The sequence below is a fragment of the Onychomys torridus genome, chromosome 2 (assembly GCF_903995425.1).
Source record: "Onychomys torridus chromosome 2, mOncTor1.1, whole genome shotgun sequence".
NCBI classification, from domain to species: domain Eukaryota; kingdom Metazoa; phylum Chordata; class Mammalia; order Rodentia; family Cricetidae; genus Onychomys; species Onychomys torridus.
The window spans coordinates 148,031,801-148,046,110 of NC_050444.1; the positions used below are offsets into that span (position 1 = coordinate 148,031,801).

General features: G+C 48.2%; 1 protein-coding gene across 4 annotated transcripts; it reads right to left on the minus strand.

Moving 5' to 3' along the window:
• Nucleotides 1-1,417: 1,417 nt before the first annotated feature.
• On the minus strand, nucleotides 1,418-12,578 carry Mtfr1l (mitochondrial fission regulator 1 like). Of its 4 annotated transcripts, none has more exons than XM_036178423.1 (7): nucleotides 12,443-12,578; nucleotides 9,550-9,682; nucleotides 8,907-9,011; nucleotides 7,221-7,330; nucleotides 6,808-7,019; nucleotides 4,934-5,255; nucleotides 1,418-2,378 (listed from the first exon to the last, which is right to left on the minus strand). In XM_036178423.1, exons 2-7 carry the CDS (start codon nucleotides 9,562-9,564, stop codon nucleotides 2,273-2,275), a joined length of 870 nt encoding a protein of 289 aa, XP_036034316.1. In that variant the 5' UTR covers nucleotides 9,565-9,682; nucleotides 12,443-12,578; the 3' UTR covers nucleotides 1,418-2,272. The 4 variants fall into 4 exon arrangements, with proteins under 4 accessions (XP_036034316.1, XP_036034317.1, XP_036034315.1 ...); XM_036178424.1 differs by having other exon boundaries at nucleotides 12,419-12,452; XM_036178422.1 differs by lacking the exon at nucleotides 12,443-12,578 and adding an exon at nucleotides 11,834-12,412.
• Between the last annotated feature and the right edge of the window lie 1,732 nt (nucleotides 12,579-14,310).

The window sequence follows — 14,310 nt, forward strand, 5'->3', positions numbered from 1 at the left end:
TGACCTCTGTAGGCACTGGGCATGTGCAGGCAGACATGCAGGCAAAATACTCATACACATAAAATGAAATCAATTTTTAAAAAGTCGTTTGCTTTATCTTCCCCTTCCCAAATCTGAGCTATGTAATAACCTAACTTTTTTATTACCCTTCCACGAGAAAGAGGGAAGTTCCACTGGAAAACTATGAATCCCGGTTAATGTCTGGAAAGCTGGCTCTAGTGTAATTCAGAAAGCCACCTTTTAGCTGGATATGACAACTTAGGAGACAAGATCTTCATCTGTTCAAGGTCAACTCAAAGCTCCATAGTGAGTACTGGACCAGCCTGAGCTACAATGACATCCTGCTCAAAGAGAAAAGGCAACACTGATGTGTGAGTGCATGTACCACACCAGAGGACAGCTTCCAGGAATGACTCCTCCTTTATGTATGTGGGTCCAGACCCAGGTCATCAGGCTTGAGTGGCAAGCACTTTCCCCCTTCTGAGACATTTTGCCAGCCCAAGTCAACCTTTTTTTTTTTTTTTTTTTTTTTTTTGGTTTTTCAAGACAGGGTTTCTCTGTATCGCCCTTTCTGTCCTGGAACTCACTTTGTAGACCAGACTGGCCTCGAACTCACAAAGATCCACTTGCCTCTGCCTCCTGAGTGCTGGGATTAAAGGCATGCACCACCACCATGTGGCCCCAATTCAACTTTTTGAATTCAGCCAATCACAAATCTGATTTTGCCTGTGTTTCTCCCAAAGCACCACTGTTCGTGTAGCAGTTTGATCACAGGTGTGACATCTAATGCTTAAATGGCCTCCAGGATGCAAACCACAGTAAGTTACCAGATGTAACTGCTTTTAGGAGTTTTGGGAAATTTTCTATGGAAAGGAGGACAAAACCCCTTAGAGTAAGATATTTAGGTGTTTTTGTCTGAATGTATGTCTGTGTACCTCATGTGTGTGCCTGGTACCTATGAGGGCAGAAGAGTGTGTCAGATCCCTGGGACTGGAGGAACAAATAATTGTGAACAGCCACGTGGGTGCTGGGAATCAAACCTGGTTCTCTGGAAGAGCAGCCAATAATCTTGACTTTTGGGTTTATTTCTTTAGCCCTAGGAAATTTTCTCCTAAATCAGTGGTTCTCAACGTATGGGTCATGACCCCTTTGGGACGGCATATCAGATACTTACATTACGATTCATAACCGTTAACAAACACAGTATGGAGTAGCAATGAAAATAATTTTATGGCTGGGGGTTACCACAACATGAAGAACTGTATTAAAGGAACACAGTGTTAGGAAGGTTGAGAACCACTATCTTAAGGGCAAGAATGTAAGTCAAGAGCCTGTTTAAGAAAGCTCACATACCTTATAATTAACAGGAGCCCTCCCCAAAGGCTATTGTGGTCAAAACTCATGGACAAAAAATATGCACCACTTTTCCAAATCCTTCATTTAATGTCAGGTAGTACTTCAACTCAAGACACGCAGTGTTCATACCATAGAGAAAGGGGCCCTGAGGGCACCTGAGTCATGCATGATGCAGTAAATAAAATCTTGGCCCAACCCAGAGAAATCAGTTATTGTCCTAGAAGAAGGATGGTATGCTCTTTTCTCTCCCTTTTTCTCCTTCCTAGACTTAAGTCCATGGAAGAAAAAAAAAAAGTCAGTCAGTGGAACTGATGAGGCCCTGGAGGGTAGATCTGGTTGTAGTTTTATAAAATATGTTTAAGAAAAAAATAGCCCAGGCCTCCCTGCTGCAGCCAAGTATTGGCTGGCCCAGTGGCCTGACTGCTATAGCTACAGGAAAAAGGTGATTGCTGGGCACTGGTGTGGGTTTATGATGGAGCAGCATAAGATCGTCCCTGTGAACATGAACGTGAACAGCCACTCCCCGTTAGCCTTGTGGTGCTGCAGGGAGCAGCTAAGAGTGATAGCTGTGCAGAGTGTCCAGTGAGACCAGTTATGGAGTCTAATGCAGTGAACTGAGGCATTCCGTTAGGCCTATTTGCACACAGACTGGGAAAAACAACAAACTTCACCTCTTAAACAGACACTCCATCCTACCCGATTACCTGTGACAAATGCCTCATCTCACATCACAGACCTTAGCTTCTGTCAGGTTTAAGTGCAAGTAACACATAATCCAGCTCTTCTCTTCCAGCCCAAGCCCTAGCTCGTTGGCAAGACTGTTGCAGACTTCTAACTGAGGCAGAGACATCTGCAGCGAGGAAGGCAGCTATTGAAGGAGTTCAGGAGCATGAGACTGAGTCTGCAGTCAGTGCTGTCAGTTTCCTTTCCTACTGATGTCTTCTTCCTTCAGAGCAAACTTCCTCCTAAGGACTTCAGAGATGAGCACAGCAGGGTCTTCTTCCTTGAGTAAGCTCCGGCTCCTGTAGACACACAAGAGCTCGTATTTAGGGAGTATTTGCTGTTTTGGGTCATGCTTTGTGTGCACTTTTTACTTCCTGAATCTTCACAGCTCGTCTGTGAAGCAGTTGCCAGTGCATGTTCCTACACCCGTGGGAAGATTCAGCGCCAAGACATGGAGTCACTGTCAACCTCTGGCTTTTAAAACCAAGCTGTTTCTGAACCCCATCTCTTACCTAGACTGCCCTTTAAAAAAAAAAAAGTACTTTTATGTATGCCTGCAGACCAGAAGAGGGCACCAGATCTCATTACAGATGGCTGTGAGCCACCATGTGGTTGCTGGGAATTGAACTCAGAACCTCTGGAGAGCAGCCAGTGCTGGAGCCATCTCTCCAGCCCCAAATGCCTGTTTGCTACATGGCTACAAAATATGGGTATAATGAAGGCCCATCAATTTGTTGGAGTTCTGATCTAATCTCAAGAGGGTCTGCAGTGATTGATGGCTCAGCCCTTCTGATCCTTACTGGTTCTGGAGCCAAGACATCCTACCAGCATCTTCCCTTAAGTGAGCTGAGATTTTTTTTTTCTTAATAAGATAAAAATCATAGCAAAACATTTACAGTATAAGGAACCGTGGAAACAAAATGAACTCTAGGGTAGGCACACATTTATCACAGAATGCTCTGAAAACAGTTGTCTGAAGCTGTTAACTTCTACATATTTCATGAAGGTGTTTTACTGATCTTTGAGGCAATACACAAAGACCAAAATTGACTTTAAATCTGAAAGTAAAAGGAAGATTCTTTGGTCTATCACATTTCTGAACTTTAGCTGACCTGGCTACTTCTATTAGAGAAAAACATGCTAGGACACACATGGGAGAGGTTTGGCAAAAATTTTGGATATAATTTGGTCTAAGAAGCCAAGTAACAAGCTGAACTGGTAATAAACATCTATACTTCCAGCATTCAGGGAACAGAGGCAGAGGGGTTGCAAGTTCAAGACCAGCTTGAGCTACAGAGAGATAGACAAGGGGCATGTTTCAGAAAACTGACTAGAAGAAGGGCTCAAAGCTGACCTAAACCAGGTGAGGCAGCAGCTGAGTTTGGGGAAGTAAGAGATCAAAGAGCCTTTATGGGCCAGACAGGAAGACCAGAGTGACTAGGGTAGTTTCTTGCCCAGCACTAACTAGTACACTATACTGGGTATTTGCCATCAACGTCGATCTCCAACTAAAGTGCCCAAGAACAAGATCCTTGGTAGAGTAGCTAAGCACATGTGGAGAAACTGCAAAGGGCAGGCTTTCTCAGGCAGTTCTAGAGCTTGTCTACCAAGGAAGCTTTTCAGGGGCCTCGGAGAGTGGCCTTGCTTCTAACTCTAGGCCTGCCCTGATAACCTCAGACTTGAGCAAAGTCAACCACAGCTCCCTTCTCTGGGTATTCTGCTTTGGTAAATTTACTATACAAATCTGGGCTGGGTGTAATGGTCCATGCCTTTGATCCCAGCAGAGGCAGGCAAAGGACTCCAAAGTGAGTCCCAGACCAGCCGGGGCTTCACAGTAAGACCTTGTCTTTAAAAGCCAACCAACACCCCAAATCTGAGCAGTTTTGATGGGCAGCCAGATTTAGGAACTAATTATTAATCTTAAATGCTTGGTTGGTTCTCAAGCTGGGTGTGGTGATGCACACCTTTAGTCCTAGCACTCTGGAGAGGCAGGTGGATATCTCTGAGTTCAAGGCTAGCCGGGTCTACAGATCAAGTTCCAAGAAAAGCCAGGGCCACACAGAAAACCTGTCTCAAAAAAAAAAAAAAAAAATCAAAACCAAACACTTGGTTCTCAGAACTTGGAGGTTTTGCATTACAGAGTATCATGAATACAAGTGCCTGCAGAAGCCAGGGGTATAAGGTCCCCTGGAGCTGGATTACAGAAGCTGGTACTATGGGTACTGGGTCTTCTGCAAGAGCAGCATGTGCTCTTAATCACCAAGCCATCCTTCCAGTGCCAAACTATTTTATTTAAAAATAAAATTTCTAACTTTATGTAATTCTTCCACCAAAAAGTCTACTAGTTTGAGACACTAGTATGTCATACAATCCCCCAACTTTGAAGGGTAGAGCATGTTGAAACATGGTAGTTAGGATTATGCAAACTAAAAAGCTACTGAGATTTTTTTTTTGCCACAGCCGAGGATCGAACCCAGGGCCTTGCACTTGCTAGGCAAGCACTCTACAACTGAGCTAAATCCCCAACCCTGTTTGTTTTTAATGTGCACTGATCTTTTGCCTGCATACGTCTGTGAGGGTGTCAGGACCTCTGGAACTAGAAATTGAACCTGGATCTCTTGGAAGAGCAAACTGGTGCTCTTAACCACTAAGCCAACTCTCCAGCCCCCCTGTAGGTGCTCCTAACTGCTGAGTCTTTAACAGCTGGTTGAGGTGACTTAACAGAACAAATGAGAACTTGCTTTTCCACAAACTAGGCCCTAGTCAGTCAGCAAGCTTTGTGAATATAGTAACACGATTACCTTGTTAGCCGTGAGTGACTAAAAGATTACTGGAGCTCCTATCAGATACTCACAGGTCTTGGCTCTGTTTTATCCGGTGAAAATCCTTCAGGATGCCCATCATGTCTGCAAAGCTGCTGGCCTTGGACAGAGAAATGCAGTCATCCTCTTCAGACGAGCTGCAGGTAGCTTTGTGTTCTGGTTTGCAACATTCAGGGCTGGCAGAACAAAGCAGGGGTACTGTTGGAAGCTCAGGGACCTCTACCTCAGTCTCCTCAGTGATGTCACTAATGACAAAGGAAGTTGTAGAGTGGAATGAGGATCCAAAGCAAGGTAAAGGAGAAGAGACATTTGAACTTCCTGGAGATAAGAAATCTGGCGTTAATGAAGACGAAGCTGAAAGAGAAAACAACAGATATAATGGACATTGGGCTGCAATGAAGCAGTGATCTCACAAACACTGCCTACAGAACACACTCATTCCCTGAATTCACATCATGACATTCCTAGAGTGCCAAGGGTGGGACCTCCCCAAGGGAGTCTTCCCCACTCTGCTCCCATTGAGGGCTCCAAGTAGGTAGAGAAGCACAGGCTCTTGTAGTGTCCAAGACAGAAAACCCCGTCCCACATAAAAGTCATGACTCCTAAATGCTTCCAATGCAGTGAGCTTTAGGTTGGCAGCCCTGTTTTAAACTGAAGCTAAGCAAGGAAGGCCTGCATTTCCTATATTTATCATTTTCTCAACTGTGACAGTTTTGACTTTTTTTTTTTTTTTTTTTTAAGATTTATTTATTATGTATACAGAAGAGGGCGCCAGATCTCATTACAGATGGTTGTGAGCCACCATGTGGTTGCTGGGAATTGAACTCAGGACCTCTGGAAGAGCAGTCGGTGCTCTTAACCGCTGAGCCATCTCTCCAGTGTTTTGACTTTTAAATTTTGTTATCTATGAGCTCAAAGTGTTCTAGACAAAACTTCCCAATTTTAATTGAGACAACTGTCTTCAGAGTTCCTAAGAAATGATACTGATTTTTCATATTCTATGGCTTAATTTTTTCCAAAAATTATTGCATTTATTTTGTGTGGGTACAGATTTACCACAGAGTAAGTCAGAGGGTAACTTTCAGGAGTCTGTTCTTTGCTCCACCATATGAGTCCTAGGGATGGAACTCAGGTAGTTAGGCTTGGTGGTAAGTGCCTTTACCTGCTGAGCCATCTTACTGCCGCCCCCCCCACTACAACTTTCATGTGTTCTACTAGCTGTTAAGGTTTAGGAACTATGTCTTTGAGCTACTAAGCATCTTCTGGGAGATCTACCACTGGTTAAGACAGGCTCCTCTCTATTTCCAGTGGCTCTGCCTTAATTGTATGCAGAAAGCCACTCAGAGAAGTACTCTCTGGTAGAAAGGACAAGGAAGGGGAGCTAGGTAATTAAGGAGATATGTCTCATGGTGCTGGTGAGAAAAGTGGCTGCAGGGTGGTGGTGGCGGCGCACGCCTTTAATCCCAGCCCTTGGGCACTTGGGAGGCAGAGGCAGGCAGATCTCAGTGAGTTCGAGGCCAGCCTGGTCTACAAAGCAAGTTCCAAGACAGCTAGGACTATTACACAAAGAAACCCTGTCTCAAAAAACCAAAAAAAAAAGGGGGGGGGCTCCCTTTGGGTTCATGGGATATGTGATCTTAAAGGTTGCTGGGAAGAGGGTATTAGATTTTGTAGCTAAGAGAAGGGATTTGCACAGTGTCACAGGTTATCCCAATCAAACCAGTCAAATGATTAGTAGACATCTTCTAAAGGATATTACAGAATATCTGGGGTTCAGGTCAACTCTAGAGCCCTGGGCCTAAGTCTTCCTGAATCAGAGACTGATTTTTCTCATCCTTATTTTGCTCAATAACCAGGGAAGGGGGAAGGATAGCCCGCTATGCTACTTCCTCAGTGGGGTACCTACCTGCATCTGCTGCCACTATTTTAGCAATCTGGCTGCGCAAGTGGCTTAGTTCATCCTGCAGCTCAGTGGTGCGGCTTAGGGCAGGCAGGGCTGGTTTCTTCAGGGCCAGGAGCCTCTCCTCAGACCCACGAAGATTGGGCACTGAGGCATTACGTTGCATGACAATCAGAGGGCTGGGCTTCCAGGTATGTCTCAGGGGGCGTGTATCACTCCTGAACCAGAGAAAGAAAAATGTCTTAGTACAGACAACTGGCCACTGTATCCCTGATTAAATTCCTTCGCCCCACAGGTTCTACTGCTTCCCTTTAAGCCCATTCCTATTGGCCTCAGCCTCTCATAAACACCCTCCTTGCTGATTGCCACTTTTGGTAGAAGCTCCCCATCACCAGCAGAGCAGCTACTGCCTCGGCTACCTGACCCGGGCATATGTTTCCTCTTCATCTGCAGCAATCCAGGCAATGTCAGCCAGAGTAGGAACTGGAGGCACATCTCTCAAACACAGGTCAGAAATGTTAGGCAGAGTCTGTAGGAAAGCAGAATTCAACATTTATCCAACATGATGAGAGCTAATCAGATTAATGCAAAATGGGACAGCTAATCCAGCACTGAGTGAGGAAGGCTTCCTAGAGTAAGGAGAAAGCTTCCTGGCTACAAATCAGGCTATTTAATGGACTGACCTGAATTCCCCACTTAATGTGTATAGATATTTTGCCTGCATGCATGTCTGTGTGCCATGTGCACGCTGGTGCCCACAGATGCCAGAGAGGATGTCAGATCTTCTAGAACTGGAGTTACAGACAGCTGTGAGCTATGAAGTAGGTACTGGGAATCAGACCCAGGTCCTCTGGAAGAGCTGAGCCATCTCTCCAGCCTCATATACTAAATGTTAATAGTGCTCATATGTACTTCTTTTGAAGAGCCTGTGTCCTTAATTGCCTTTGCTCAGCAGCATCTGAACAATGGGTATAGTCAAATGTGGGAAAACTTTTAACAGTTCTGGATAGTGTGCAGTAATGAGACACTAGTCAAGTAACTGTACACTTCTAATCCTAACACCAACTCTGATACCACTTCTAACTCTGTATGTGAAGGGAGGAAGGGAGGGAGGGAGAGAGAAAGGAAGGGAGGGGGAGGGAGGGAGGGAGAGAGAGAGAGAGAGAGAGAGAGAGAGAGAGAGAGAGAGATAGATATGCTTTTTCATTTCTCTTTTCCCAAGGCCCACATTCTTTCATTGCATGTGTTTCTATCTCCTGTGTTCCAATAATGCTTTCATATCTGTTTCCCATACTTACTACCCTAACTAACACAGTTGGTGCCTCATCAAGAGTTCTTTTTTTCCTCTGAGTAGCCTTGGCTGTCCTAGAAATTACTCTGTAGACCAAGCTGGCATCAAACTCACAGAGATCCTCCTGCCTCTGCCTTATAAGTGCTAGGATTAAAGGCATGCACCACCATCTGACTCTAATGAACATCATTTCATTTTCTACTACAGAAGCAGGTCTCAGAGACCTAGTCCAGACAGGAATCTCTGCTGTAGAGTGGAAGTTAAAGCCTCCATAGACACAGAGGTTAGCCTGTAAAGCAGCCCAGTAATACAGTGCCATATTTGGACAGAAAGAGGATTTGAGGCCATAGAGAAACACTAAAAATAGAGGTTAAGTGGCCCACTCCTAGGGCTGGTGAGAAAAGCAGGTCTACTCAAGTGTCACAGCACTCATGTAGAGAGACGTGACAGGACACAATGCCTCAGCTCTGATGTACGTCATCTGGAGATGTGGTTTAGCAAAGACTTTCTGACCTGCTTTGATAAAATGCATTGCTTGAAGCTTATAAGATCTGAGTCACTTAGCAGCAGCAGCAACAAAGGTAAGATGAAAGATTATCAATTTATGAACAAACTGCAAGTCTGATTGTTGTGGTCACGTGTCTGTATGCAATCAGAAAGGCACAACGACCAGGATCTATTATATAAGCACTCAGGAAATGAAAAAGTGATCAGGAGAGTGGGCAAAAGCCTTGGCAACTGACAAGATGTCTCCGGCACAGAAGCAGTATTTCCTCCCATACTCCTTTACTTTCCTTACCCTTCCAGTACTCACCTCAAAGGATGCCCGGGGACAAGGTTTCAGGGGCAGATTGGTCCCAATTCTTCTTACCACACTGCGAGCAGCCCCGTGTGGCTTGTTTTGCCAGATTGGGATAGTCTGGGGAGGAGAAATGGACAACTCCAAACCTCAGAGTGAGTCTAACTACTGTTCCCTGCCTGCCTTTCTCCTCTGAAAGTGAGTCAGTTGTAAGGGCGGGTTTTCTACACCTGATGCTGCTAAAGTAGTCGATGGTTGGGAACATCCAGAGAAGGAACCAGAATTAGCTGGGGGTATAGACTGTTCTGGTTCCCTCATGTTCCTCTGCATAAAAAAGTAAAAACACGGGCCGGGTGGTGGTGGCGCATGCCTTTAATCCCAGCACTCGGGAGGCAGAGTTTGAGGCCAGCCTGGGCTACCAAGTGAGATCCAGAAAAGGCGCAAAGCTACACAGAGAAACCCTGTCTCCAAAAAAACCAAAAAAAAAAAAAAAAAAGTAAAAACATGGACCCATGAAGTGTCCAAAAGGAAGTAGGATGACAGCTTGCTCAAATTCCAGGGCTTCAGTGAAAAGCTAAAATGAACTGGCATCTGGGGCCTAGCTCATCAGCAAGTTCAGTACTCGGCTCTCTTAGTCCCCTGCCTTGGAACTCCTTACCACATTGGCTTCCATTCCTGATAGTTCCAGCCAGCTCCTGCGCTTGTAGGACAAGGCACCCACAGGACAGCTTTGGAAACCTGGAAGTATGACTCCTTCATATCAGGCCATTCCCGGAAGCATGAGATCTTTCCTGTGACACAAACCCCAGAGAGTAGGGACTCGGTGGTCACAAAACAAGCCTCTGCAAAGCCATTGCTAAAACCACCTCCGATGCTTAAAGGAAAACTAGCCCACGAGGCTGCCCTTACTTGTCACTGGCTTTTCTAAACAGGTTATATTTCTGATTTGCTGAGAAAGCTTGGCCAATCTGGGGAAATTTCCAGGCTCTAAGGTAAACCAAGGCAAAGCCTTGAAGATGCAGTTAGAACCCTTTAGAAGTTACAAAGCTCAAAGGAAAGCAAAACCAGGGTACCATCCAAGCCCAAGCATTTATTCTTGAATGCAAGTGGGTAAGAAAGAATCAATAGCCAGCTCATGCTAATTCCAGTCTACTGAGCTACGGGGAAGAGATTTAAGTGGTTGTAATGCATCACCCAACTGCAAACATTCTGCCACAGAACCACACCTCCAGCTGCAAGAGTTTTTTTTTTTTAATTTTTGCTTGGTCTTCTATGGCTGTGTCTCAATGCTTTTGAATACTGGTATCTTCATCTGTAAAATGGGGAAAAGGAAATCTGCCACTTGGTGGGCAGTAGTGGCATACACCTTTAATCCCAGCACCTGGGAAGCAGAGGATCTCTGTGAGTTCAAGGCCAGCTTAGTCTACAGAGCGAATTCTAGAACAGCCAGAGCTGTTACACAGTGAAACTCTGTCTCAAAACAAAATAAAACACACACACACACACACACACCAAAAAAGAGAAAATCTGCCACTCTAGGCTACCCTAAAGGTCAGTGAAATTGGGGTAGGTGGATGACAAGTGCTTAATGAAATTTAAAACAAGACAGTTACTCCTAAGTTTTACTGTAAAAACTCATTTCTAAGATTAACATACAAAGTGATACTCTGACTGCACTCTTCACAGCTGCCCTGGCATAAAGTCAGTGAGCTTTATGTCTGTCAAACACCAAGAATATACATTTTTTTTTTTTTTTTTTTGAGACAGGGTTTCTCTGTGTAGTTTTGGTGCCTGTCCTGGATCTCGCTCTGTAGCCCAGGCTGGCCTCGAACTCACAGAGATCCTCCTGGCTCTGCCTCCCGAGTGCTGGGACTAAAGGCATGCGTGACCGACACCCAGCGTATATACATTTTTCTAAGGAAGGCTGGGCATCGTTAAGAGATGCACTAGGCATGTGAGCATATGAGTTAACTACAGTCTAAGACCCCATTTTGAGTTTGGCGAAGAGTGGGGAAGCAAAGGATGCGTAGAAGAGGACAGAGTATCCTAAGACATTGCAAAAGGCAGACCAAAAGGGTCTTGTCACAAGGGCCTGCAATGCCTGGGTTAGAAGTCACTGGGGTGCCCAGGTCTGGGCTGAACTTGACGGGCAGTATCTCTTCAGGGAAATCTGGAGTTCCTCTTCTAAACCTTGAGAAAATTGCCATCTTATGATATACATGGAGTAAGAAAAGGACTTGTCTGGCCAGTCCCTCAGAGGCTGTACAGTAGACAGCGCCCAGAGTCTGGTCTAGGTTCTGGTATGTGTGCCGGACTTCTTGCTGAATGCCATCTAACTCCTGTCATTACATCCACTCCTGTCTTGCTTCATCTCCAAAGACTCCATCTGAATCTAATCCTCAGGCGAAGGCAGATTCTAATAAACTGCTCATTCTACTTCTCTGGCGTTAAATCTTCCAGCTCTCTCCTAGGCTCTACAGCCCTCCTGCCAGCAGGGCCTACCAAACAGCTGGACCCCACCTTCTGGCTCTGCAAACCAAGCTCTGATACTGTCTGGCCAGTGCCCGCTTTGGGGCCACACTCCCTCCCTCGTCCTCGGCGCTGGCCCACACTGCTACGGGGCTATGAGCTCCCAACACGCCCCCTCCGAGTCCCAGTCCATACCCCTGCCCCCGTGGGACCCCGCAGCACCCAGCTCAGCCCTCTCTCTGCCCACACATCCCGCCGGGTCCTCAGTCCGGTCCGTCGCCGCCTCGAACGCCTCTGAGGCCGCTCAAGGCAGAAGGAAGCAACCCACCGGGCCACGGCACGGCCTCTCCTCCGCCAGGCACCGCCAGCGCCCGGCTGGAAGCAACCGCGGGCCGTGGGCGACACTAACTTGGCATCGAGGCCCCGCCCCCCGCGTGCCCGCCAGCCCTCGCCGGGTCCGCGGGTCTCCGCACCTCGGCTGCCGCGGCCCCTTCCGCGGGCTCGCTCTCCGCAGACCGGCTCTGCTCCAAGAAGGGCCTCGACCCGGCAGTCCTGGGCCAGGGAGGCACTTTGCCCAGCGGTGCCCGGCGGGCAGCTGCGCGGGAGGCGCGAGGGTCCCCGGGCCGGCCGGACCGAAGGCCCCGCGCCCCCGACGGCGCGCCCCCCGCCCCCGCGAAGGCGACCCCGCCCGGGCCAAGGTCGGCCAAGTCCTCCCCGCGCGTCCGGCCGGCGGCCCTTGGACCCACGGGCCCGGCAGGAGCCTCCAGGCCGGTGTGGGTCCCAGGAACGCCGCGCGGCCCAGGGCGCGAAGCCTGGGGTCGCACCCCAACGGCCGGGTCGACCCCAACGGCCGGGCGACTCGGCCGGCAACTACGCCTCAGGGCTAGTGTCCCCGCCGGGGTGGGGGGTACGGCAGACAGCGGCGACTCCCGCGAGAACTCGCACGGGACTAGGAGTCACGCGCTCCCTCCCGCTGCGCCGGGACCGAGGCGCTGGCAGCGGACCAGCGGCGCCCACCGTGCGTGCGGGCTTGCCGCGCTGCCCGGCGTCGGGCTCACCTCAGACTCAAGCTCCGGACTCACCTCAGCCCCTCCTACTCCAGCAGGCGGCCGGGCCTCAAACGTCACTTCCGCTAGCCCGCCTCCGGAAGCAATCGTTTGCAGCTGCGCTTCTAGCTGCATGGCCGGCGAGGCGGGCTTAGCAAGGGGCCGGAGCGGACGCGCTCTCTGAGTGGACGGCACACCCGGGAGGCCACACCCCTCTGTGGGCCACGCCCCCTGTAGGCCGCCCGGGTCTGCGGGTTGCTCCTAGGACGCTGCGCCCCTGCTTTCAGCCGTCGGACTTTGCTTCCTTCTTCCTTCCCACCTTTGGTCTCTACAAACTTCTGAGCCGCGGTGATCTGCCTGTGTTGCAGCTCAGCGCCTTAAATAGTTGGTGTCGACCCTACTGTTGCTGCAAGTCTCCGATTCCTCGTCTTGGCATTCTTGACTAAACTGGACTCTCGTCCCATTTCATGGTTCCCTGACACGGCCCTCAGCAAAATGGGTGTTCTCGCCTTTGACGCACGCCCTCCAGTGCTTCGGAGTAGCTTTCTTCTGTTTCAAAGCTCGCTGTCTCACGCACATGCATACACACGCATGCAGCATAATTCTGTTTGTGGATTAGAGGGGTGGATTGATGAACCCGGGAGACTCCTTCCAAGCTCACAGGCTCACTTCGCTAATCTCCATGGCATCCAGTTAATGGGACACTTCATTCTCTGCCCTCCGTACATGGCTTTGCCTGACTCACCAGCTGCCTTCCCTTGGTCCCAAAGCCTACAATCCTCATCTGCCAGGGACAAATCTGCTGGCTTCGTGGGTGGACAGCCCGATGCAGTCACAATGGGCACTACGCCCAGATCTGCCTTACTACGCCCATACATGCTTTATTTCTCTATTATTGTCCCCTTGAAATTACAATTATGCGTTGTTGAAGACAAGGTGCTCTCCGAGGAACGTGTCCTTAGGTGACTGAGTTATACAAACATTATAGAGTGTACTAACACACACCTACATAAAGCAGTGTACTACACACCTAGGGGAATTGGTATAGCCTATTGCTTCAGGCTACAAACCCGCACAGCTACCACTGTGTTGAATCCCAGGGCAGTTGTATCACAATTGTAAACATTTACATCTAAACACAAACGGGGCACCATTCAAGTTCTAGGTAACAGGAATTTCTCACTCCCTTTGTAGGCTATCACGGTCACACAGCCTATCAGTGACAAAGCCACCACCCCATAGCACCCAACTGAACATTTCTTACATTTTTCTTGCACTTCAGTTTTCTCTGGTTCCCGTAAGCTATGTAAGTGGTTTCATCAACCCCTAACCTGGAAACTGACTTCACCTCACCATGCGAGCCAAAGCGATACAAGCACAAAAGGCTGATGTGGCTGTGCAGAGGGCTTTAGTCCATCGACGCTCTCTGGCTCTGCACTTTTTCCTTGCCCTCTTCTGACTCAGGCCTTCTTTTCACAGGTCTTCCCTTCCTTCCACCCTCCCCACCATGTGTGTGCACTATGGTGCCCATGTGGAGGTCAAAACAACTAGGAATCGGTTCTCTCTGCCACATGAGATTCAGAGACTGAACTCAGGTTGTCTTGGGAGCAAGCACTTTTGCCCAGTGAGCTGCCCCAACAACCCCTACAGGGGCATTTCCTCCTATAATCACCTAATGCCTGTCATAGGCTCAGCTTCCAAGACAACAGGTTTAACGTCAGGACCGTTCTCAACACAAAGGTCCAGATTATTTGGTATATTTTATCATTCTATCTGTTACAGACTTACCCCAGGCAAGTCACTCAAGCCCTCTGCTGACAGACAAGGCTCCAAGGACAGTCCAGCTCAAATGTGCCCATCCTTGCCCATCTCCCAACAGGGGCAGCATTCAGACTTCGGAAGGA

Bases quoted from the DNA above. Each gene is read 5' to 3' on its own strand.
- Mtfr1l (XM_036178423.1), bottom strand. The intron at 7,020-7,220 runs GTAGCCGAGGCA...TCTCTGGTTCAG, and splicing joins GAAACATATGCCCGGGTCAG to GAGTGATACACGCCCCCTGA. The intron at 2,379-4,933 runs GTGAGTATCTGA...GTGTGTCTACAG, and splicing joins ATAAAACAGAGCCAAGACCT to GAGCCGGAGCTTACTCAAGG.